The 26,423-nt window shown below is 39.2% G+C and overlaps 1 protein-coding gene across 1 annotated transcript in view; it reads left to right on the forward strand.

Moving 5' to 3' along the window:
- Positions 1 to 8,936: 8,936 nt before the first annotated feature.
- LOC102835640 (regulating synaptic membrane exocytosis protein 1-like) overlaps positions 8,937 to 26,423 on the forward strand; it is a 678,398-nt gene continuing 660,911 nt past the window's right edge. The window contains 1 exon segment of the mRNA XM_006835784.1: positions 8,937 to 9,100. Within this exon segment, the coding sequence (XP_006835847.1) occupies positions 8,937 to 9,100 (164 nt within the window).

A 26,423-nucleotide genomic window follows, 5' to 3' on the forward strand; every position in this document is an offset into this window, starting at 1 on the left:
GAGGTGTGTGGACAAGCAGTGTCATGCAAGATCACAGTGTCCTTGGATAAAAGTCCTCTGCATTTAATCTGAAGTTCGGCTCTTCAATGAGCATCTCACTGTAATGAGGCACTATTTATTGTTGAACCCTTTTCCAGATAGTGCTCCAGTACTGGCCCTTGAGAATCCCAGAAAAGTGTAAGCATCAATTGTCCAGCTAATGTATGACTTTCGAACTTTTTCTTGGTCAGTGATTGAAGATGTTTGCATTTCATACTCTGATGTTTACTGTCAAGCTTGTAGTGATGAATCCATGTCCAGTAATGATTTTTTTTTTTAAAAGAAACTTTTACCTTCCTTTGAGTATCGGTCCAAATTTTGTTTGCAGATGTCCAAATGCTTCTGTTTATGCTCTCCCATGAGTTGTTTCAGTACCCATTTCACACAAACGTTTTGAACCCAAGTCTATTGGGGATTATTTCACAGGCATAGTCATAATTGATTTGCAAATAATTGATTTGCAGTCAGATAATCCACTGTCACTTATATATTAGACAGAATCATTTCACATGCACATTCAATGTTGTTGTCAGCCATGGACAAGTGTTTTAATATAACTGACGGTAATTTTTGTAAGTACTGTTGTGGTTGTTGATAAGTGCTGTAGAGTCGCTCCCTAACCTGTATAGGGTTTACAAGGACAGCTGATGAGTTTGAACCACCAGCCTTTCAGCTTAAACTGACATTGCAGTCCAGCGCATTAATCCACAGTGCCAGACTGAGTACAAAATTACCCACATTCCAGTTACATTAAAATGCCCATACACGGCTGATGACAGCACTGAGCATGCATGCTAAATGATTCTGTAGAATACATGAATGACAGTAGATTATGTGGTAAATAATTTGCAAATCAGTCATGACTCTGCCTATGAAATAATCCATGACAGATTTAGGTTTTGAAAAGTTTGTACGAGATGGGTACCGAAACAACTCACAGAAGAGCATAAATAGAAGTGTTTATACACCTGAAAACAAAATTTGGACTGATATACAAAGGAAGATAAATTAAAAAAAAAAAAAAGTCACTACTAGTGACTAGACATGGATTCATCACTACAACAGTGAACGGCAGAGTATGGAATGGAAACATCCTCAATCGCTGACCAAGAAAATGTTCAAAAGTTAAATACCAGCTGGAAAATTCATGCTTATGGTTTTCTGGGATTCTCAAGGGCCCTAGTACCTACTAGGAGTCCTGGTGTGGCACTGTGGACTCATGTGCTGGACTGCAATATCAGTTTAAGCTGAAAGACTGACAGTTCAAGCTCACCAGCCTCTCCTAGGAAACCCTATACAGGGTCGCTATGGGTCAGAACTGACTCAATGGTACTTAACAACAAGTACTTACAAAGCACATCTTGCATGTTCTCACTTTTGTATATTCACATGACAACAATTGTCACAGCTATTTTGATTTCTCCTAGTCAAGCTTCCTGTTTCTACTAATGTCTTGCTGTCATCTATTGTAGCTGTTTCTCCTTAGTTTGAGTTGTGCACAACAGCAAATGAAGGTCCCAAAAGCTTTACTCCATTCGTGTCATCAGTGTCAACTCAATTTTGAGAAAACTTCTCCTTCCAAGTCATATTTTCAGTGCCTTCCAACCTGAGGGGCTCATCTTCTGGCACTATATCTGGCAATATTCTGGTGCTATTCATAATGTTTCAGTATTTAATATTCTGGTGCTGACAGTGTCCTGCTGTTCTTAATAAGGTTTACAATGCTAAACATTCAGACGCAGTCTACCTCTTCTTCTTTCTAACCTGTCTTAGTATGGAAGTTCAGCTAAAACCTGTCCATCATGGGTAACCTTGCTGGTAGGTTAATGTGCTGGACTGCAAAGTTGGTTTGAACTGAAAGGTTGGTGGTTCAAGTTTACCAGCTGCTCCTTGGAAAATCTATGCAGAGTCGATATGGATCAGAACCGACTCAGTGACACTCAACAACAACTAATATAGAAACAGAGAGAAAATATTTTAGATTTGGCAGCCCATATAATTTCTGTTTCATCTATTCATTTCTACTATTGCATTACAATATCAGCCACAGATAATACATAATACAACAAATATGTCTGTGTTCCAATAAAACTTTTTCTGATCATAACAGGCAGCTATCTGCATTTGGCTGGAGGGCTGTAGAAATCCTGGAGGACAGGACTTTGTGTACTTTGTTTCCTACAATATTCTCAATGGCTAGCTGATTGTCTAGCATAAAGCAAATGCTCAGTAAACATGTACTGAAAGGATGTATATATGTACCAGACGTATGCACATATTTCTTTTTATCCTTACTAAAACCCTGAATGGTAGGTGTTGTTATTCCATTTCATAGATGAGTGAAATCAAGCATGGTGAAGTTTACTAATTCCCTTAAATTCTTATAGTTATCATATTAGTTACCTAAGGCAGATATAATAAAGTCCCATAACCTGGGATACTTAAAATAGCAGAAATTTATTTTCTCACAATTGTGGAGGTCAGAAGTCAGAAATCAAAGTGTCAACAGGACAGTACACATGTTGAAACCATTAAACTTTATGGGAAAATACTTCCTTGTCATTTCTAACCTCTGCTGGCTGCAGTCTCTGCCCCTATCTTCATATGGCCACCTTTCTTGCATGTCTTTACGTTCTGTCTTCTTTAAAGGACACTAGTCATTAGATTTAGGGCTTACTTGGATTCAATATGACCTCCACTTAAATAACTGCATATAAGAAAACACTATTTTCAAATAAGGCCCCATTCTGGGGTCCTGGCTGAACTTGAATTATGGGGAGACACTACTCAACTAACTTGTTGTAGTCAAATGTCCTTGAGTCAGTTCCAACTCACAATGACCTTGTATAGGGTTTCGGAGGAGTGGCTGGTGAAACTCAGCTAACTACAGCTATCAAAATGTTGGAGTGAAGATTTGAACCTGACCTTACTCCAATGGTTTCTTACTAGGAAGTTATAATCTCAGCTATTAATAAACAAAGAGTTAATGATATTTTCAATGCTAGAGTTATTTTGACAATGATTTGAGAATATTGGTGGAAAATAAAGAGATGAAACTTAATGTAGAGGAACTTTATCTATGTCACAATTTCTGATTTATCAATATAATCGTGATGTTGACCTTAAGGACATATAATACGTTTCTTATGAATAGAGATTTAAGGCATTGTTCTACACATATTACTGACTGAGGGAGAAGAATCACATTAGATGTTTTATAGCATCCCTAAAAAATTTGTTTGTGTACCAAGTCTACAAATCAGAGTTTTCCCCAAGACTTATCTGAAGTATGTTTCCCCATTAGGAGAGAGTGTAAGTTGTATGGTCAAATACATTTGGGAAATAGGAGGCTAAAACAAGTAAAACAGGTTCCTTTCCTGTAGTAAATAATTGCACCTCGGCCGCTTTTGTTTGTAAGGTTCTTTGTGAATTTCTAGGAGAGAGGTACTGTGCACACTTTCCGAATTCACTGAACATTTTTTTGTCAAGTTTCTACAATAGCTACAAAGAATTAGTCTTCCATGTTCCATGCTTTGGTACACTTAGTCTGGATGTTTGCTTGTGATCCAAGTGAAGGTAAGTTCTGCATTTCTGGAAGGGACTTTTCATAATTATATTTTCTTGGGTTTTATAAATTGGCTTTGAACCCCTCCATAATAAATGAGATTCTACCCATTAATACATTGATCAACTTATTCACTAGTTTATTCATTTATTCACTCACTGATTCCACCCATAAGTAGAAGATTCCACCCATTAACATATTGATCAACTTATTCACTAGTTTATTCATTTATTCACTCACTGATTCCACATATACTTATGAAGCCCAGGAAAGTAGCTATAAACATAAAGATGATTGAGACCCACACTTCTTTTCATTAAGTCATCCAGAGACTGTGCTTCAATCACTATTTCCCAGAGTAATTCTAACAAATGAAAACCATTGTTAATTGTTCCTTAGGTCCCTGCCCCTTAGAACTTTACTCAGCTAGTTGTTATGTCTACTGAGGCTTTATAATTCCTTTATTTGCATTTTAGAATAATTTATTTGAGAACCAGTTTGATTGTAAACCTTTTGAGGACAAGATCATTGTCTGCTGAATATATAATTTACATTTCTACTCCTGGTATGCATGAATAATTAAGAGATGGCCTGATACATCTCTTGGAGAAAGCAAGACAGAGAAAAAGAGTTACCAAGTATGAAGTACTTAACTGAATGCTTTATATACATCTTTTTATTTAATACTTCTCTTCAACTTTGAGGTATATATGTATTTACCCACATTTTTTAAAAGGAGAAAACTGGATCAGAGAGGTTAAGTGATTTGGACAATAGCATACAACTACCTATTGTTCTTAAGCTCTGACTCATAGCAACCCTGTACAGGGTTTCTGAGCCTGTAAATCTTTGTGGGAGCAGAAAGTCTCATCTTTATACTGTGGAGTGGCTGGTGGGCTCGAACTTCGGAACTTGTGATTCATAGTTCAGTGCTTATTGTATAGAACCACCATGTTCCCCATACAATCACTGCCAGAGACAATTTAAACTCAATGGTTTTTCTTCCTGAATGTATATTAGAACTAGGTAAACAAGTACAGTTTAACAAATATGAATAAAAGATGCTGATTTGAGTGCTTTCATTAACTGCTTAATTAAGAGGAAAGAAGAAAACTGCCTAGGCAGCAGATCTTGTGGGGGAAAAATGGAAGCATTAGTGGACACTGAGCTTGTTTGGACTCATGGTGTGGCTCTGTGGGATTACCACTGGATTTTGAACCACAGGTCAGCAGTTCAAACCCACCAGATGCTCCTCAGAAACACTATACAGAATTGCTATAGTTGGAACTGGTTCAAGGGCCCTTAACAAGAACAAAAATGTGATTGAGTACTTCAGTGAGATTCTCCTAAGTGACATGGCTACCAAAAAGCTTAGACCAATCTTCTGCTCTGCAAATAAAAATAACAACTATCAAGCATTTATTAACATTTACTAAGTGGCAGACACTGTTGTCAATTTTTAAGATATTATTATTGCTACTAGAATGGTCCATGAGAAAGCCCAAGTGTCCAAAAACACGTAGCCAAAATAACCAGACTTTGCAACCATGCTACATAATTATTGGTTAGATAAACTGGAAAGGTTTGCTCTGGAGCAGATTGAAGATGACATGATAGTTGTCTTAACTAGTTGAATGTTTTTAAGTTAGAAGAGAGATTTAGGCATAGGCATGGAATTAAGAGGTAGTGAGAGTTCCATTGCTAAGGGTATTCAAACAGATAATCCCTTCATTTCATTGGAAATCAACTAGTTAAATTCAAATTTTCCTTTAAACTTGGAGAGTTTAGGATTCATACGGAGTGCTGGTGTGGCCCTATAGGATAAGCACTGGACTGCTCCTAAGAAATACTATACAGGGCCTCATGAGATGGAACCAATTTAACCACCACCACTACAACAGGATGGAGTCCTGGTGTGGCGCTGTGGGCTAATGCATCAGACAGCAAAGTCCCTTGAACTGCAAGGTCGGTGGTTCAAGCTCACCAGCTACTCCTTGGAAACCCTATACAGGGTCGCTATGGGTTGGAATCGACTTGATGGCACTTAACAACAACACCAACCACCACAACAGGATTATAGGGAGTCTTGGTGTCGTGCTGTAGGATAGACACTGGATTGCTAACCTGGAGATCTTGGAAAACCCTATAGGGTCACTATGAGTTGGAACCTACTCTACAGTACTTAACAACAACAGGATTCACAAGTGTTATCATTATCAACAAATATACCAATATTTAAATACATAAATAATTGACCATGAGTTCTATGATTGGAGCCCAACATCCTCTCTACGAGAGAAAGATGAGACTTTCTGCTCCCGCAAAGATTTAAAACATCTGAAACCCTATACAGTCACTATTCAGAGGCTTTAAATCTACTGTAAACAGAAAACCTCATCTTGTTCTCCTGATGCGGCTGGTGGGCTCCAACCACACACGGCCCTGTGGTTTTCAGTCCAGTGCTTATTGTATGGACCCTTGCTCCCATATCTATATCTCTCTATATCTATCTATCTATCTATCTATCTATCTATCTATCTATCTATCTATCTATCTATCTCTATATATATGTTGCTGTGAAGTGTTACAAAATCGATTCTGACTGGTAGTGACCCGGTATACAGTTTCCAAGATGTGGCTGGTGAATTTGAACACTGACAGCGCCACACCAGGACACTCTTTAAATAATAATAATATACATTGTTGTTATTGTTGTCAGGTGCCATCGAGTCAGAACAGACTCATAGGGACCCCATGTACAGCAGAATGAAAATATGTCCAATCCTGGGCCAACCTCATTACCGCTGCCACAGTTGAGTCCATCAATGCTGCCACCTGGCCAATCCATCTTGTTGGGGGGGGGGTCTTCCTCTTTTTCTCCGACCCTCCATCTTACCAAGCATGATATCCTTCTCCAGAGACTGTTCCTTCCTGACAATATGTATAAACTATGAGAGACGAAGTTTGGCCATCTTGGCCTCTAAGGAGCACTCTGGCTGCAATTCTTCCAAAACAGAGCTATTGGTTCTTTTGGCAGTCCATGGCACTTTTAGTATTCTCCTCCAACACCACAATTTAAAGGCATCAATTCTTCTATGATCTTCCTTATTCACTGTCCAGCTTTCGCATCGATATGAGGTTATTGAAAATACCATGGCTTGGGTCAGGTGCACCTTAGTCCTCAAGCTGACATCTTTGCTCTTCAACACTTTAAAAAGGTCTTGTGCAGCAGATTTGCCTAATGCAATACTTCGTCTGATCTCTTGACTGCTGCTTCCATGAGTGTTGATAGTTGATCCAAGAAGAATGAAGTCCTTGACAACTTCAATCTTTTCTCCGTTGATAAGAATGTTGTTTATTGGTCCAGTGGTGAGGAGTTTTGTTTTCTTGACATTGAGATGTAATCCATACTGAGGGCTGTGGTCTTTGATCTTCATCAGTAAATGTTTTAAGTCCTCTTCACTTTCAGCAAGCAAGGTTGTATCATCTGCATATCACCGGTTGTTAATGAGTCTTCCTACAATCCTGATGCCACATTTTTCTTCATAGAACCCAGCTTCTTGTATTATTTGCTCAGCATACAGGTTGAATAAGTATGGTGAAAGCACACAACCTTGTTGCACACCTTTCCCAATTTTAAAACATTCAGTGTTCCCATGCTCTTTCAAACAACTGCTTCTTGGTCCAGGTACAGATTCCTCAGAAGTACAATGAAGTATTCTGGAAAATATATTATATATTATATAAATAATATTATATATATAATTATTATTTCATAAACCTTCTGGAACTACTGAAAGAACTTCCAAAGAGAGAAACATCAGTTTTCTAACGCTATTGTTAAGAAAAAGACTCACTTGGAAATTCCTGTTCAATTTGAACCCTTCTCAACATTGATTATTTTGTAATTCTATTACCAAGTTCAGGCTCTAGGTTTCTAAGTGCCATTACTTGTTTGGCAAGGATTGTCTACTTATTTTCGTCTTTATCAGTAAGAGAAGCTCATCTTTAATCCCTATCATTGGGCAAGGATTTGAGAAGCAGCTCCTTAAATACAACAGGATATGGCTGAGTTTTTTTCTTATCTGGAATGAATGTTACTTAAGAGGTACATTCCAGAGGCTAAGAAGTGAGTACGAGATGATAGTGAGAATCATTAGAGGAATTAGAGTAGATAAACCATTTGCAGGCACCAGGGAAGTTCAGTTATGCTATGTGATGGTGCTACCTAGAGCCCAAAATGACAAATTAAAGAGTTATTGTTTTGTGGTGTATCTTGGGGGTAATTAGGATACATTGTAGAACAGTTTAATTGAGAATGGGTCTAGAAAAACATGGATTGAATAGTGTTATGTAGCCAGAAAATCCAGACTGTTGGAGGCATACATGTGTATCAAAATGCTCTAAAAAATTATATCTGTATCAGTGTGGCTGTGAGCACTTGACTAGTAGATGAAAAAGACATGGTGGTGGTGGGGGGAAAGCATCCAGAAGGTGTTTCATCCTGTTTTTCAGAACATTGTGGTTGCTCAAACAATATTAATGGTCGATGATGAAGATGGTAGCGAGGATGATGATGATTAATGCAACCCATGGAAAAATAGGGCTGGAGAGGATGACATAGATGAGGAACCTGGAGAGGGAGGATGACTCACGCGTGAGGGGTACCTGGGGATAGAGCGGTGTAGTGTGCACGTTGGCGAGCGTAGGGGGTATATGCTGGGGCACGCGTGGCGCGGACCTGGGGAGTGGGCGGGTGGCTGCCCGTGGGCGGAGCGGCTCCCGGTCTGAGTGGTTGGTAGCTATGTCTGCGAGAGCAGTAGCATCACCCAGGAGCGAAGCTTCCGAGACTCCGCCTAACTGACACCAAACTCTCCCTCTCCCTCCCGCAACCCCAAACTGGAGGCTGCCGAGCTGGGGAGCAGCTTTGGCGGCCGCGGCCGTCTCAACCCCAGCCCCGCCCCCGCCCCGCGCACCCAGCCCGCGACGCCCAGATCCGCGGAGGCTGGATCGAGCCCTCGCCCCCTCGCCGCGCCTCCGCCGCCCGCCCCCGCCGGCCAAGGCTGGGCTGCGGGAGGCGGCCGGACGGCCCCGAGCCTCGCCAGGGCGACCAAAACAAAGGCAGCATCCGGGGCTGGGTGGATGCAAACAACCATGAAAGACTGGGTTCTCTCTCTCTCCGGCTCTGCTGCTGCCGCCGCCGCTGTTCCTCCTCCTCCTCCCGTGGCCAGGAGGGCTCCGCTGTGAGGGGGAAGCAGGGGCGCAGCTGCTGGGCGTGAATCCGAAAGGTGAGAGGCAGAGAGCAAGAGGAGGGGGCGGGCAGGCCACGAAAATGTCCTCGGCCGTGGGGCCCCGCGGTCCTCGCCCACCCACAGTGCCTCCCCCCATGCAAGAGATGCCGGACCTGAGCCACCTGACCGAGGAGGAGAGAAACATTATCATGGCAGTGATGGACCGACAGAAGGAAGAGGAGGAAAAAGAAGAAGCCATGCTCAAGTAAGCCATTCCCAGCCTCGCCATCCGTGCCTCCTGCCTCCATCGGTCCATTCACCACTCACTCACCCAATCCTCTCTACTGAGTGTGGGGGAGGGGCGGGAGGGTGCTGGGCGCGGGCGGAGGCGCCCGCCTTAGGGCCAGGGGCGCTGGGCTAGAGCTGGGAAGAGGTTATGAAGACAGGAGGAAGGATGAGATGCCACAGAGCCGGGAGCTAGCAGAGGATGGTTTGAAATTGGAGTGTACAGGAAGATAGGGTGGACAGAGGCCACCCTGGTGGTGGGATATGCAGAAGCTGAGAGGGGCTGAACCCACCCAAGTGCTAGGGCCATAGGCTGGGGGCAGGGGATGTAGAGAATACGGGGAGGTGGGAAAGGAGAGATGCTGAGAAAGCTCCTCTTCTATTCTTGGAGTTCTTTTAGCAGGTTGGGGTTACCACAGTGAAGGGTGCCAGTATTTATATAATACAAATGATTCTTTTCAGTGTTCATTTTGTTATTCATTCATCTCACAGATCAAGGGATCAAGGTTGGGTCTTTTTTTTGGGGGGGTCGTTGCCATCTTTGGTAACCTGCCTCCCAGTTTCTATTTAACCTTTTTATCCACACTTTTGTACACAGTATACCTGTGTGAAGGCAAATTTTCTTACCCATATAAAATGCCATTGCAATGCAAAGTTTTAATAACGGTAGAAGCTTGTGGGAACTCTGGTCTGAATAAAATAAAGACTTCTCTTTCCTTGTTTCCAAGACACTTCTGGGGCCTGCTCAGTTCCTTGTGGAAACAGTATATAGGGATTGCATATTTGCAGCCTCCCTTATGTAGAGCCCATCAGCCCTTCAAGGGATTTCTACCTGGTGTCCCATTTTCCTGGGGATGGGAAGGGATGGGCTCATCGCTGGTGGTGCAGAAGTGTGTGACACTGCCATGGTGGTGGCTTGCCTTAGCCTCAGACAAAACTGCTTACAAGGTACTAGCACAGATACTGGGTTTTCCTTGCTCCTTACTATCATCAGTATAGTGGAGCTGAAGGGGACAACCCAACCTTCCCTTTAGAGGTCTTGAAAGTTTTCATCTCTGGAGCAGGGGCATTTAGAGTCCCTGACAGGGACCAGTTCTTTGATGTCCCCCTCTTAGGCCAGAAGGTGTATCTGGAGGCAGGGGATGAGCATCGTGAGATAAATGGAACCTGTTGCATTTGGAGTTAACTGGTAGCAAAGAGAGGGAGCAGAGGTGACACCCGGCACAGCACATCAAGCACAGCTCCCCCCCACCCCCACCCCCCAAGCTTGCTTCCTGAAAAGAGGATGATGCCACAGAAGATCCCGCTTCCCCTCAGTGCAGCAATGCCTCTAGGAGAGGAATGGAAGGAGCCTGCATTCACAGGCTTATCAGCCCCCCCACCAATGTAACAGCCACTGATGTAGGGAGTGGGGCTTTGGAGGGATGTTGAGATATGTATCTGGTTACAGAAAATAGTGGAAATCTAACCCCTCCTGCCCTTTCATTGGAGACTCAAAGAGGGCCCATAAACTTGGAAGGTCAGAGCTGACCTGACTTTATTAAGATCAGCAGGTTTCTGAATTCCCTCCTACTTCTCATCCAAAAAAAAAAAAATACTTTAAGCCTGTTGGCTTGGGGAAGGCAGAACCTTCATTAAATGCTGCCTGTCCCTAGTGAACGATGATGTCCCTGGTGCTGCAGGCTTCCCCTCTTCTGAGATTGGAAGTAATGAATGGTGTCTGATGATACTGCTGTCTGTCTGTCTAGTTGTCAGTCTGTCTGTCCTCACTGGTTGCAGCTTCTGCCACCTGTCCTGGACACCTTTCTGCTGTTCAAGATATACAGGTTTCCTGCTGTTCGTTTTGATGTTCATTGCAGACAGTAGGTGGACGGATGGAGGCTTCCAAAAGTCAGTGGAAAATACAGGCTGCTGCTTAACCAAGTTCCAGTTGGAAGGGGTAGGCACAGTGCAAGTGGTAGCCATCCTGACTCTTCATGTTTCAGGAATGGTAGACACTGAGGGATTTTAAGTGAGAGAAAGTTTTAGAGCAGAACCTTTTATCTGCTAATTACCTAAAGTCAACAGTTCCAAGATTATAAGGGTTTATGAGGACGAACCAAAATTTGGAGGACCATCCAACTGTAATGTCTAAAGTATCTTTTCTACTGTTGTTCCTGTGATTGTTTTTTATTTACTTGCATTGTTGTTTTATTGTAAAGTTTCATAAAATATTGCAGTATATGATGCTGTTATACAACAGACCTCTATAATCCCAGACTTCTGCATTAACTTTATCAACCAGCCTCATCTGCTAATGCCCAGGCCTTTGTGCAGTGGCAGATTGGTGAGTGTTTAGAATCCCAGTTTCTTGCCATGTAATCATGCCATATTGTCCACAGTTAGTGAAATGGTTCTGTACTTTTTCCCAGAGGGTACTTTGTGTCTTAACTGTGAGGACAGACCATGGGGATTTCACAGATGACACGTCTATATGAGGATTTAGTGACACATAGTCATAGATGGTGACCTTTTCCAAGTTACATAAAAAGAGATTTAGAGTACAGGATGGTTTACAAAGGACTTTGAAAAATATGCTAAGTCAGAAGTAATTTTTCATGGTAATGCTTAATCCATCATATCTCATCTCTGAGAAATTACTTTCATAAGAGGTCCTATAAAGGTAACATTCTAGTAACAGAACAATTAGACTTTAAACTCACTTCTGTAATTGCTGAAAATATCACCTTGAACTAAGTACCATGTATGATCTCTTTCTTTATGATGTACAAAAATAGTCATTAATAAAGAGATAATAGAAGACTGGTAGGTGAATATGAAAAAGCAGTATTAAAATATCAGTTAAGATATATTTGTATAATTTCGCTTCCTTGATTGTAAATTACAACCTGAATTCTGTTTTGATAATATCTCTTAATGTAGATCAGTTTGAAAAAGAATCAGGCTGCTTGCCTCTTGAGACTTAAAAAAAAAAAAAAAAAAATTAAAATCATTGTAAACATACTCATTTTGTAGCCAAAGTTTACTAGTTTTGCCATATAAGTAGAGATAATTAACTCTTGTAAATTATTTTTATCATTGATTTAATGATATGCAACTAAGAGGTGTTTTCTTAATCTTAGTAGATTTTTGATGTGAGTGTGTATGTGTGCTCCTGCCTGTGTGTTCTGGTGGCTTTTCTAAACCTAACTTCCTCAATGAATACTTCTTCAAGTAACTGTCACCAGACACTATCAGCCAATATATTATATGGGTTAGAAACTGCATTATCTGGAACCTAAATCAGAGAATATCTCATTAGATCTAAAATTGTATTCCTATTTTTATGAAAGCATTGTAGAAAAAGGAGTTACAGAATAGTAAGAGAAAAAATAGAAGTAGAGAGTTGAAGGGATGGTTTGACATTGGGAGTTTCTAAGAAACATATATTACGAGGGGGCTTCAAAAAGTTTGTGGAAAAATTTCATTATCTTTCAATTCCATTTTTCCTGGAACTTTCTGCAACCCCTTCATAGTAATAGTCACTAAAAATAGCTAACATTTATTGACTATTTATGTCATATGCCACCATTATTCTTATTCTTTATTTAACTTAATACCGAGTAGCTTAAACTATGCTCACATATATATATATTTATGTTTTAAATACATTTACATATATAAAGGTAAATGTAATATCTCATTTGATTCTTACAATGGTCACTGCAGCAGGTAAGTCAGATAATATTCATATAACCTTCAAAGATCTATGTTACACTCAGAGATCTAGTCATTTAGCATGGCCCAATTAAGATTCACACTCAGACTATTTATTATAAGTCCAAGTGTCTTCCCACACATTCCATTGTCTTTGTACCAAGAGGAGGCTTCCATTTTAGTGCTTTTTCCTTAAATGGATTTCTGGTCCTTCCTCAGTGTCAGAGAAGTGGTTTGGCAAAAGGTTAGGCTGATTCCGAAGATCAGCTTCTGATTATAGGAATGCCTAGAGCTTTACACACACTCATTATTAGAACTTTCCTGTAGATTGAGGGAAAGGGAATTGTTTTCAATTCAAAGATAATAAAAAGAACAATGAGTCTAGTGGAAAGACCATTAACTTTGGAGGTAGGTATTTCAGGATTCTAATCTAGTCCTGACACTTACTGTGTGACTGGGGGACAAGCAAATTTTATTGAGATTACGTGTGCTTCCATTTTTACTCTGAATCCTGCAACCTATGATGTTAATTGGTATCTAAAGAATATTGACTTAGGACTTTCACTCTTTTCTTAGCACTTAATTTTCAATCATCTGTAATGTTTACTTCTCTAGAGGAGATAAGAAGTAGAAGGAATAGAGGACTGTTGAAACTTCAGTTTTTCCATCTCCTTTTCCTTCCTTCAACCATTAATAACATTATGGCTTACAATGTATCCTAAGCCATATGAGAGACCACAATGAGAGTAATTTAGAAAAGAGGGAAAAGAAGGCAAACAAACAAACAAATAAAAAACCTGGGAAGAATGAAGATAGAGTCCCCTTGTATACTAGTATTATATTTCCTAGGGAATTTGCAAAGATTTTCATGTCTTAAACTCCCAAATATTCATCACATTGTTTAGGCAGGAATGAGTGGGAGGAAAAAGGAAAGAGGCCAGGAATGAAGAGATAAAGGGACTGAATGAAGAGAAAGAGGGATTAAAACATGAGCAGGTATCTACCTGTTCCAAGATGCTGTATTAAGTAGAAAAGACTTACTCAGAGAGATCTTACTTAATATTCACCCAGGGTCTAATCTCCTTTACACCATTAATGAATAGGGTCAGACTTGGGAATATTAACCTTGAATTCTGTTGAAGTTTGCCACTTCCATAACACAAATGACCAAAACTATCTTAGTTAATGTGTGTGCTATCATATAGAGGAAATATAGAAAAGGGAAGGCTGAAAAATTAACAATGCGAGGAATTACTAGAGAGGATAGGGCAAGACATACAACCATTAGTTCACATTTTTGTCAACATGCCTTGACTTTTTTTTAACTTGTGTGTATTTCTTCTTAACCTGAAGTAAAGAATGCAGCTGTGGTTTAAGTAAACAGTAAGTTTGAAGTAGAATTAAGAAACAAGTATGGATGCATTGGGCTGCTAACTACAAAGTCAGCAGTTCGAATCTACGTGGCACTCCATGGGAGAAAATTGATGTTTTTGTGTTCTGTAATGATTTATTGCCTAGGAAACCCTATACAGGGTCTCGTATGAGTCAGAATTGACTCAGTGGCACCTAAGAAAAACACATTTCCACTTCTGAGAGTCCTGGTATTGCGCTGTAGGATAAGCAATGTCAGTTTGAACTGTAGGTCCACGGTTCAATCTCACCAGCTGCTCCTCGGAAACTTTATACAGGGTTGCTATAAGTAGGAACCAACTCCATGGCACATAACCACCATCACCACATGGACCGTAGATGCTACTGCATACTTAAATTAAAACATCTTGGAGGTGCTATTTACTTAACATGCTAAATGGGGAGAGTAATTTATATTAACCTTGTGCAGTGAGCTTCCTGGAAAAATACTAAATATGAATTCTTGAAACAATATTCATATCTCCCACATTTGTTGTAAGTAAATGGATGAAGTTGCTCTCCTATGGATAATACAGTCCATTGTGTTTTATCTTATTTATCTTTATATACTTTTTATATTTCAATCACAACATTTTACACATGGTGCTATGATATATGTTGACTATTTTGCAAGTGAACAAAAGTTGGCCCTGAGGATTGAGGTAAATCTGTCTGAGACCTAGTACAGAGTACCAGAACCCAGGACCCATCTATTTTGACTCCAAATCTTTAGTGTTCTTTTAAGTCTTTAAATAAAACAAAGTTTAGCAAACTGATTATTGTGGTTTGTTTCCCTCATGTATTAGGTGTAGAGATGAATGTTTGTTGGGTCCCTCCTATGCATCAGGCATTGGGCTGGCTGCTTACATCTTTTATTCTGCTCCTTGCCCACGTTTCCTTAATAAGAAGTCTATCCTGCCAGTTTTGGGTTAGCTTTCTATATTAGGGAATTCCCAAGAACTAGCTAGGCACCTTCCTGACCCTTTTTTCCCCATGACTTTGATCCTGAAAATACAAAAGAACAAGAGAAGAACTTCACCTGGCTGGTGGCAATTTCAACCCTTTTCCAAGTCTGTGTTCTCTAATTGTAGCTACAAGTATGTGCCTAGGGCTTTTCTGATCTTTGGTACTTTTGTTCATACTATTTCCTAATAATGGAGCCCTGGCTGTGCTGTAAGATAAGCAAGAAACTAGTAACCGCAAGATCAGAAGTTCAAACCTACTAGTCATTCCACAGAAGAAGGATGAGGCTTTCTGCTTGTGAAAAGATTTACAGCCTCGGAAACCTGTACATGGTTACTATGAGTCGAACTCAATTTTATGGCAGTGAGCTCATCCCCTAATGTGTTAGCGGTTTCCCATCATTCTCCTTCACTGTGAGTTGCCTCTTTTCCCTACTGCTGTTTTGAATTTTGTTTGTTAGGCAGCTATCTCTAATAAGGTATTATACGCTATTAATTTTAACAATAAGACCATTGTTTCAAGTGCTCAAATTGGGTCTGGTGCTGGGATCTTGAGTTAGACTAAAGAAAGGGAGCATCTGCTTACAGCTGACTTCATTCTGCCTTTGAAAAACTGTCATGGTCAAAAAGGAAAGTCAATATCGGGTAGTTGGACAGAGCAGTAGACTAGACTCTGGTCTCAGTATTATCACTTTCCATAGATGTGGATATTCACAAGTTGCTGACTCCATCTAAGCCTCAGTTACTTATGTAGCCTGGAATTTTTAATGCTTGGCCTTCTAGCTTATGAGACCTTAGCAAGAGTACATGCACTTTTGAACTGCAAATTTCTTTACCAGAGAAAGGTGCCATTATTATCTTTACTCTTTCAAACCATGGAAGAAGAACCTCAAGATGATCTTTTTCCTGTGTTACCATGCTGCTGGAGGTCCAATGGCAATTAGAGCTTATATAAAACCTATCCATCCCATAATAACAACAATGCACTGAGGCCAGGGCTGAAAATAGCTGTGTGAGAACTTGCATTCTGCTAGCAATAAACTTTTGATGTGGCAATGCAGAATCAGCACTGGACTGTGAACTGTAAGATTTGCACTTCAAACCCATCAGCTGCTCCTTTGAAACTCTATACACTGTTGCTATGAGTTGGAACAGACTCAGTAACACTTAACAGTAACAACAGCAGTAGATTATAAGGAAAAACAGGAGTCCTGTACTGAGTATGAAGCTGTTATTTTCCTTCCTTCTTTCTTATTAAATAGTCTGTAACTGTTTTTTTGGGGGGAAGGAACCCTAATGGTCCAATGGTTAAGTGCTCCACTGCAAACCAAAGACAGTGAACCCAGTAGCCATTCCATGGGATAAAGATGTGGCAATTTGCATCTGTAAAGTTTACAACCTTGGAAACCCAATGGTGCTCTTCTTCTCTGCCCTACAGAATCACTATGAATTGGTAGTCTTCTTGACAACAATGGATTTTAACTGTTTTTAATACAAAAAGCAAGTGGTCAAAATGGTAAAGTTTGAAATAGCTAAATGAAAACCTTATTTCAAAATGAGAAGAGAACCTAGCTTTAGGTTGATTCCTTCGGCTTTTGCTAGAAAAAAATGAAGGAATAGATTTATGAGTACAATGTCATTGGATATAATGATTCATTTTCAGAGTTAGCTGAATAAGGGGCCATATACTTGTCAAGTATAAGTTTGTCTTTCATTTAGCTTATAAAAAGTTGTGATGTTATAGGTTGTATGTGTTTAAAATGTTTAAAGATTGTCTATGTTTTAAGGAACTCTGGTAGTATAGTGGTTACTAATCGGGCTGCAAATCTCAAGGTCAGCAGTTCGAAAGTAACAGCCTTTCATTGGGAGAAAAATGAGTTTTTTCTGTTTGCTTAAAGATTTACAGCCTCAGAAACCCTATATAGGGTTGCTATGAGTCGGAACCTACTCCATGACACACCACCACTACCACCATTGTATGTTTTAGGTATTCTGCATGAATATTCCGACACTGTTGCATCAGGATTACCTACATTTATTTTAATCTAGGTCAATTTTCTGTGGATGACAAGAAGAGACTGTTCAGCAGAATCAATTTTGGATTTCCTGGTGTGGAGCTGTACAATAAGCACTGGACTGAAAGGTTGGTTTGAACCATAAGGTCAGAGGTTCAAACTCACCAGCCACTCCTCGGAAACCGTATACAGGGTCGCTATGAGTCAGAAACGACTGACTGCACATAACAACAACAATTGCTGTTCTGTGAAAATCTATCCATATAAAATGCTTACTTATGGACAAAAATAGAGTTATTTAAATAGACAGTAACTGGACTAGTTGGTGTGTCCAGCACAGTCCATTATCTTGCTATAATTAAGGCTAGTACCTCTCCCTGTTTTTTTCAATTTTCCCTTTCAACCTTAATAAGAAATTACACATGGTCTTCTTCTTTATAAGTCTTGCTTTCTTTACCTCCGGTTATTTATTTAAAATTTCAGAAAACCAAACAATCAAGAGTCATTTGTTGTTGTTTAGTGCCATTGAATCAGTTTCAACTCACAGCAACCTGTATAGGGTTCCCAAGGCTTTAGAACTTTGCAGGAGCAACTATACGCTTGAACCTCAGACCTCATGGTTCACAGTCCAGTGCTTATTGTATGGAGCCACCACTCAAGATATATCTTAATAAATAATAAAAGAAAGTTATAGACATAGAGTCTTGAAAATCATTGTTTGGTAAGTGTAAATGCTTTTTGTTAAGAATTCTTGTTTATGGAGTTTGGGTGGAAGGCTACTCCTTTTGACACTGTTAAATTTGAGATTTCAAAACATTTTTCTAAGCAAAAAAACCAAAAAACCATTACATCGTGTTGATTCAGATTCCTCATGACACGAAGGGAAGAGTAGCTCTGTCCTATAGGGTTTCCAGTGCAGTACATCTTTACGGAGGCACACTGTCACTCCTTTCTCCTCTGGTGCAGGCTTTTGGGGTAGTACCCAAGTGCTTTAACCATGGTGCCCCTGGGATCCTTTTTCAAATGATACTGGTATGAATTACAACTGCAAGTACAGTACTCTGAAAATTCTCCTTTGAACCTAGGAAAAGAACAACCTATAATTTAGAGAAAACATTGCTAATGTGTGAGAATTCATTTAAATAGTTTTTAGGATGTAATATTTTGATAATCCCCATAAATTTTAGGTAGTAAAATAAGGTAATATATAGAAAGTAATTTAGTTCAATTTGCAAGTAAGTAATGTACTTAATTAGAATATTAGCTGTTTCAAAGAAGCCCTAACAAGAACACAGACTTCTGATAGTGAGGTTTTTTTCTGTGCACAGTTTTAGTGTAGTCTTTTTCATAGAATCTAAAGAAGGCATCCTGGTGTGGCACCAGACCATTAACTACAAGGTCAGAGGTTCAAACCTACTAGCCACTCCTCAGAAACTGATACAGGGTCAACGGCACTTAACAATAACAACAAAGATGTATAGTGAACCAAATGGATATCTTTATGTAATATAAAGGATAATGCCTTACAAATGATTTATATATATATAAATACAGAGCTCTGGCAGCATAGTGGTTACGAATCAGGCTGCTAACCTCAAGGTCGGCAGTTCAAACCTACCAGTCATTCTGCGGGAGAAAGATGAGGCTTTCTGCTTCGTTAAAGATTTACAGCCTCGGAAACCCTGTATAGGGTCACTATGAGTCGGAACCGACTCCACGGTACTTAACAACGACACTGTATATATATTTTTTTCATTGTCATTATATCAGGTAATTATTGTCTAGAAGATGTTATATTTATACAAAGAAGATATGTGAACTGAAAACCAATTAAAGTATCTGTACTACTGTGTAAATGTCTTACACAGTTTAACTTTTAAAAATAGATCCTGGTGTTGTTGTTGTTAAGTGCCATCGTGTCAGTTCCGGCCCATAGCAACCCTGTATAGGGTTTCTGAGGAGAAGCTGGTGAACTTGAACCACCAACCTTGCAGTTCAAATGGCTTTGCAGTCTGGCACATTAACCCACAGCGCCACACCTGGTGTATAATGCATATATTCATATGTAAAAGCTAGTGTCGTTCCCAATGGTGTCTTCTACCTGCCTTTGCTAGGCTTTATGCAGTTCATTTGATTAGTTCCCAACCTATACTTCTATACTCAAAGTATTATTGGTCAATTTTAATAGTATTAATTCCCAGAATAGTGTTCTTTTAAACTTGTAAGTTATTGGTGCACAAGCATTTATTGCATACCACATTATTGCTCTTGTCATTTTAACATGGCTCTTAATAAATGCAACGCAAAACTATTTATTAAGGTGTCTAGCAGTTTGGTTTTTAACTTACATTGTTTGAGATTTTAAGTATTAGACAGATAGCATATGAAGTATCTAAGGAATAGATAAATCAGTTTATCAGATTTTTAAGACTATCACAACAATAAAAAGAATCCGTAAAGCCCATTACCATAGAGTTGAGTCCAACTCATAGAGACCCTATAGAACGTCTCCATAGGGTTCTGTTCATCTTTGTGAAAGCAGACTGTTGCATCTTTCATCCATGGAACAGCTGGTGCACTCTAACTGCCAACCTTACAGTTAGTAGCCAGTGCTTTGCCACTTTGTCACCAGGATTCTTAAAATATGTTGCTGCTGTTAAGTGCCATTGAGTCAATTCTGACCCATAGCGACTCTGTACAGGGTTTCCATGGCACAGCTGGTACATTTGAACCACTGACATTGTGGTTTGCAGTCCAGTGCTGATCCTGCAGTACCACAACAGGAATCCTCTTTAAATATAGCATCGTATATTTTCAAATATAGAAGTTCTTTCCAGGTCACAAAGATTACTTAGTGTGTTAGAAGAAAGAGATGAAAACAAAAGTAAAGTAACCAAATGGATTTCCCTTTTATATTTCACACAGCTTAACAGATTTATCTTCCTTAGCTGTGCCAGTATTGTAATATATTGGGGCTTAAGTCTTCTTTCTTAATACTACCATCCTTTCTTTTTCTAGAAGAAAAATGAATATGTTTTTGTATCCTGGTATCTGAGATGAAAGGAAAGAGAAATAAGCTAGCTAATTTACTTTGAATATTAAGTTTTTGGTAAGAGTGAAAGTTAGAGATTTAACAATGAAATTCTTGATTGCCATGACATTTCATTACAACTTAATTTGGAAAACCAAAATACAGTAAAAATTTCTTACATTTAGTTTGGATAATTCAGTTTACAAATGTCTATGTAACTTAGGCCAAATCTAACCACTACATATCTAACCATATATTGCAACCTGGAGTAAAAACTTTATTGTTGTTGTTAGGCACCATGGAACGAATTATTGACCAGTCCTGTGCCCAAATCACAACAGTTACTATATTTGTTCTTTTCCTATTACTGCTAGTACTGTACCAATCCATCTTGTTGGGGATCTTCCTTTTTTTCTCCAACCCTCCATTTAATCAAATATGATATTGTTCTCCAGGGACTGGTCCCTTCTGATAATATGTCTGAAGTTTGAAAGATGAAGTCTGACCATCCTGGCTTCCAAGGAGCACTCTAGCTTTACTACTTACAACACAGATTTGTTTGCTCTTTTGGCAGTCCATGGTACTTTTAATATTCTCTCTTCTTCAACACCATAACTCAGATAATTCTTCTACAGTCTTCCTTATTCACTGTGCAACTTTTGCATGCATATGAGGTTATTGAAAATGCCATGGCTTGGGTCAGGCACATTTTGCTCCTGACATCTTTGCTGTTTAGCACTTTAAAGGGTCCTGGTGCAGCATATTTGCCTAGTGTAATACATCATTTGATTTCATAACTGATGCTTCCATGAATGTTGATGGCTGATCCGAGCAAAATGAAGTCTTTGTCAACTTCATTGTTTTCTCCGTTTACATGGATGGTATTTATTGGCCCAGTGGTGAGGATTTTGTTTTCATTAGTAAGTATTTTAAGTCTTTTCCCTATCAATAAACAATGTTGTATCTTTGCTTCATGATGCAGGTTGTTAATGAATCTTCCTCCAATCCGGATAACACGCTTTTCTTCATATAATCCAGTTTTTCATATTATTTGCCCAGCACACAGATTGAATAAGTATGGTGAAAGAATACAACCCTGTTACACACCTTTCTTAATTTTAAACCATTCAGTGTTCCCATGTTCTCTTTGAACAACTGCCTCTTGGTCCAGGTACACATTCCTCATGAGCTCAATTAAGTGTTCTAGAATACTCATTCTCTGCAATGTTGTCCACATTTGTCATGATCCACACAATTGAAAGCCTTTGTGTAGTCAGTAAGACAGAGGTAAACATCTTTCTGATATTCTCTGCTTTCAGCTAAGGTCCATATGATATTTTATCATCTGAATCAGACTTGAACTTCTGGAATCTCTCTGTCATTGTGTGTTTACAGCTGTTTTTGAATTACCTTTAGCAAAAATTTGCTTGCATGTGATATTAATGATATTGTCCAATGAGTTCCACATTCCTTGGATTTCCTCTCTTTGTTATGGGCACAAATATGGATCTCTTCCAGTCAGTTGGCCAGGTGGTTGTCCTTCAAATTTCCCGGCACAGATGAGTGAGTACCTCTAGCGCAACATCAGTTTGTTGAAAGATTTCAATTTGTATTCCATTGATTGCTGGAGCTTTGGTCTTTGCCAGTGTCTTCTGTGCACCTTGGATTTCTTCCTTCAGTATCATTGACTCTTGGACATATGCTACCACTTCAGATAGTTGAATATTGACCATTTTTTTCTGGTACTCTGTATTCCTTCCATCTTCTTTTGATGTTTTCTGAATCATTCAATATTTTGTCCTTAGAATCCTTCCATATTATAATAGAGTCTTGAACTTTTTCTTCAGTTCCCTCAGCTTGAGGAATGCTGACATTTTATGCATTTCTAACTTCAGGTCTTTGCACATTTTGATATAATATTTGACTGTGTTTCCTCGAGCTGCCTTTGTTCTTTTCAGCTCTTTTACCTCCTAATTTTTTCCATTTACTTTAGCATCTCTATGCTGGAGAGCAAGTTTCAGAGTCTCTTCTGACATACATTTTGGTCTTTTCCTTTTTTCTTGTCTTCTTAATGACCTTTGCTTTCTTTCTGTATGATGTTCTTAATTTCATCCCACAACTCCTCTGGTCTTCAGTCTTTTGTGTCTAATGCATCAGATCTGTTCTTGAGATGATCTCTAATTCAGGTGAGATATGTTTAAAGTCATATTTTGCCTCTCAAGGACTTGTTTTAATTTTTTTCAGCTCCAACCTGAACTTGCATATGAACAATTGATGGTTTGTTCCACAGTCTCTCCATGGCCATGTTTTCTTTGATGATATAGAATGTTTCCATGGTCTCTTTCCATAGATGCTGTCAATTTGATTTCTGTGTATTCCATCTGGCAAAGTCTGTGTGTATAGTTGTCTTTTATGTTGTTTTAAAAAGGATTTGCAATGAAGAGGCCATTGGTCTTGCAAAATTCTATCAGCATAGTTTCTATTAGAAGTCCATATTTTCCAACTACTGATCCTTCCTGTTTGTTTCCAACATTTGCATTCCAATTGCCAATAATTATCAATACATCTTGATTGCATTTTTGATCCATTTCAGACTTAAGAAGTTGGTTGTTGTTGTTGTTGTTAAGTGCCTTCGAGTCAGAGCCGACCCATAGCGACCCTGTACAGGGTTTCCGAGGGTGTAAATCCTTACGGGAGTAGAAAGCCTCATCTTTCTCCCGAGGAGCGGCTGGTAGTTTCGAACCACTGACCTTAAGGTTCGCAGCCCGATTCGTAACCACTACGCTACCAGAAGTTGGTAGAATTCTTTAATTTCATTATACCTGGCTTTAGTGTTTGGTGTACACTAAAATTTGAATATTATTGATACTAGTCTTCCTTTCAGGTGTATGGATTTTGGTTGTTGGTAAGTGCTGTTGATTCAGTTCCGACCCATAGTGACCCTGTAGAGGGTTTGGTGTAGTAGTCTGAAAAATACTATAATCTGAGTCTTGTTCTACACAGAAGCATTCAAAAGATATCCCACAGTATTTGGAGCTTCAGATGCCTGTTAAGTGGAACTAGGGTTCCTAATCAATCGAGTGGTTGGCTAGTGTCTACTTTCCTAATATATAGGGGAGTTAAAGATTCTAGGAGGTCCACATACAATAAAAACCACAGTTCCAGGCCATACAAAGAACATGGTAAAGTAATGTAAATTCTTAAAAGATGATATATGTACTTTGGAATATATTGAATAGAAAGCAATTCGAAATAGTGCATATTAAAGTGCCAACATGAGTGGTAATTTTAAAAGCTTCAGTATTTTTTGAAGTTCTCCCTTCACCTCTATAATTCTAGATTTCCCTGTTCAGTCTTCTTTTGACACTCAAAATGTTGGCCTTACCATAGGTTTTACTCTTTATATTCTACTCTCTCCAAATTTTATGCAGTTCCTGGTAGATCTCAAACATACTCAAGTTTTCAACAATACATAAATTTCAATGAATTTTACATTTATATTACTATATTAGATTTTTAAAAATCAAATTCTAGATTCCTGTGCCCAACCACTTAATTACCTGTTAAATGTTAAGTGCCGTTGAGTTGGTTCCAACTCTTAGTGACCCTATATAGGGTTTTTGAAACTGTAAATTTTTGCTGGAAAGGAAAGCCTCATCTTTTTTCCTATGAAGTAGCTAGTCGTGATCCACTGGACTTTTTGGTTGTAGTACAGTGCTTATGCTATAGAGCCACCATGCTCCCACCTATTAAATATCACTACCTAGGACTCCTGCTGTGGTGCTGTGCATTAATGCACTGGACTGCAAAGAAAGAGTCTTTGAATTGCAAGCTTGGCTGTTCAAGCTCACCAGCTGCTCCTCAGAAATCCTATGTGAGTCGGAACTGACTCAACAGCACTTATCAACAATGAACAACAATCTTGTCTTTATGGAAACAGATTGGCAAGTCTTTCTATAATGGTATAGCTGGATGGGTTTGAACCATCAACCTTTCAGTTAGTAGGGATGCACAAAGTGATTGTTTCACCCAAGGGCTTTAACATGTCCTAAGGAGTCCTGGTGTGGCACTGTGGGTTAATGCGCCAGACTGCAAAGCCGTTTGAACTGCAAAAGTCGGCGGTTCAAGCTCACCAGCTGCTCCTTGGAAATCTTATACAGGGTCGCTATGGGTCGGAATCGACTCGATGACACTTAACAACAACAACAACATAGGTATAGGTACAATTGTATTATGGAATTTTTGATTTTCTACCTAAATAAAATGTTTCCTCTGAATTTCCCACCTTTGTGGGTGGCATTATACTAATGTAACTCCCTATTTTATCCATTAAAACCTTGCCGATTAAATTTTTTTAGATTCCTTTAAACGTCTTTGTTTTTCATTTCTGTTGCCATTACCTTAGTGTAGGAGGTCATAGCTAATCATCTGGGTGCTTGAATAGCTTCCTGATTCATTTTTTTGCCATCAGTCTGTCCTCCCTTTACCCTCCCCTACCCCTCATCTGAACTCTGTTCTGCTGTCAGAAGAATCTTTGAAAAAAATTCGTCAGATCAGTTTCTTTCATTGAAACTCCTTTGTTTTCAACATAAAGTTTAAATGTAATGCTCTGGGTCTTGCTTACTATTTGGTTTCACTGGTTCATGCATACCTACAGCCACAGCTTTACTGAATTCTTCGTAAAGTGTACTGTTGCCTCACAACTTGATGACCCCATGTGCTTTTTTCTCTGTCTGAAATTTCCATTATAATTGAACTAATTTTTGCTTCTTTTCCTTGTTAGGTGCTATAGAGTTGGTTCCGAATCATAGCCACCCTGTATAGGGTTTCCAAGGCTGTAATCTTTACAGAAGCAGACAGCCTCGTCATTTTCCCATGCAGCGGCTGGTGGTTTGAACTGCTGCTTTTTAGTTAACAGTCCTGTGTTTATCCTATAGTGCCACCAGGCTCCTTCAATTTTTATTTGGCTTTTCAAATTAGCTCAAGTGGTGCCTCATTTGATACATTTTCTCAGACTTCCCAGATCCATTTTGATAGATGTACTCTGTGCACATCTTTTTCATAACCATTTCCACTAGATACTCACTCTTTCTACAATCTAGCATACATTCCTGAGAATGGAGTCATTCTTATTTGTATCCCTCATTGTAAGCCCAAAGCCTGGAAAATAATACATGCTGATTTTTTGTGATTTTTTTTCCCCTTAAATGTGTATGAATGAATGGATAGATTCAGAGGATGTGGACTTAAAGAGTTACCTAAGGTTGTTAGATGGATTAGTAGGTCATGAATGGGTGGATGGAGTGAAATGGTTATTCTAATCATGTCAGTAAAGGCTTGAAAGCAAAGAATTTTCTAAATATTTTGGTTATTGAGAGACTCAGGTTGTGAAGAACTTATGAAGAGGAGGGTATAGTAGATGTTGGGCATTCAAAAAGAAATTGAAATACAATTTTGTGGTCTATTTTGCGGTTCATCTATCATTCATGTTTTTTTGTTTTGTTTTGTTTTTAGTTTTTATTGTGAATTGAGTGATAGTTTACATGGGAGAACATCAGTTTTACACTCATTATTTCATTGCAATGATTACAGTCCCCTCCATGCATCATCATTCAACAATATTTGCTTATATTCCATCTGGTTTTTTTTTTGGTGGAGGGAGTTGATTTACATGAAAACACTCAGGAATATATAATAATTTAAACAACAAAAGGGCACATTCTGCAAGCCTGCCTATTGGCCACCAGTCCTTCTGTTTCCATGAGTCTAGAGTCCTTAGCTACTCGCTCTCTCTCCATGTCTTCACCTCTGCCTCCATCTCTGATGTCACTGCGTCTCTGGATAGGGTCCCGTATTCTGCTTGTGCTCTTTTCCCTTGATGGTTCTAGGTTCCACTGTTCCTGGACTGTAAGATTTACTACTCCCCCCTTTTTGTTAAAAACTTCTACCTATACAGTTGTGACAGTTGCAACTAATCATGGTAACAATTACTCACTATTGAATCATAAGAGTCTTATCCCCATCTCTTTTCACCAGATCCATCTAGACAAGATGAAAACTATTAAGTGGGCCCAGGAGACATCAAGGCAAGTGGTCGGGTCCCCTCAGGGCAAACCCCCTTCCAAGACTAAGACTCAATGGTAATACACGCTCTGATTGGTGACCATGTTTGTCACCAATAAGGGGAAG

Source organism: Chrysochloris asiatica, unplaced genomic scaffold (assembly GCF_000296735.1).
Source record: "Chrysochloris asiatica unplaced genomic scaffold, ChrAsi1.0 scaffold00019, whole genome shotgun sequence".
Classification (NCBI taxonomy): domain Eukaryota; kingdom Metazoa; phylum Chordata; class Mammalia; order Afrosoricida; family Chrysochloridae; genus Chrysochloris; species Chrysochloris asiatica.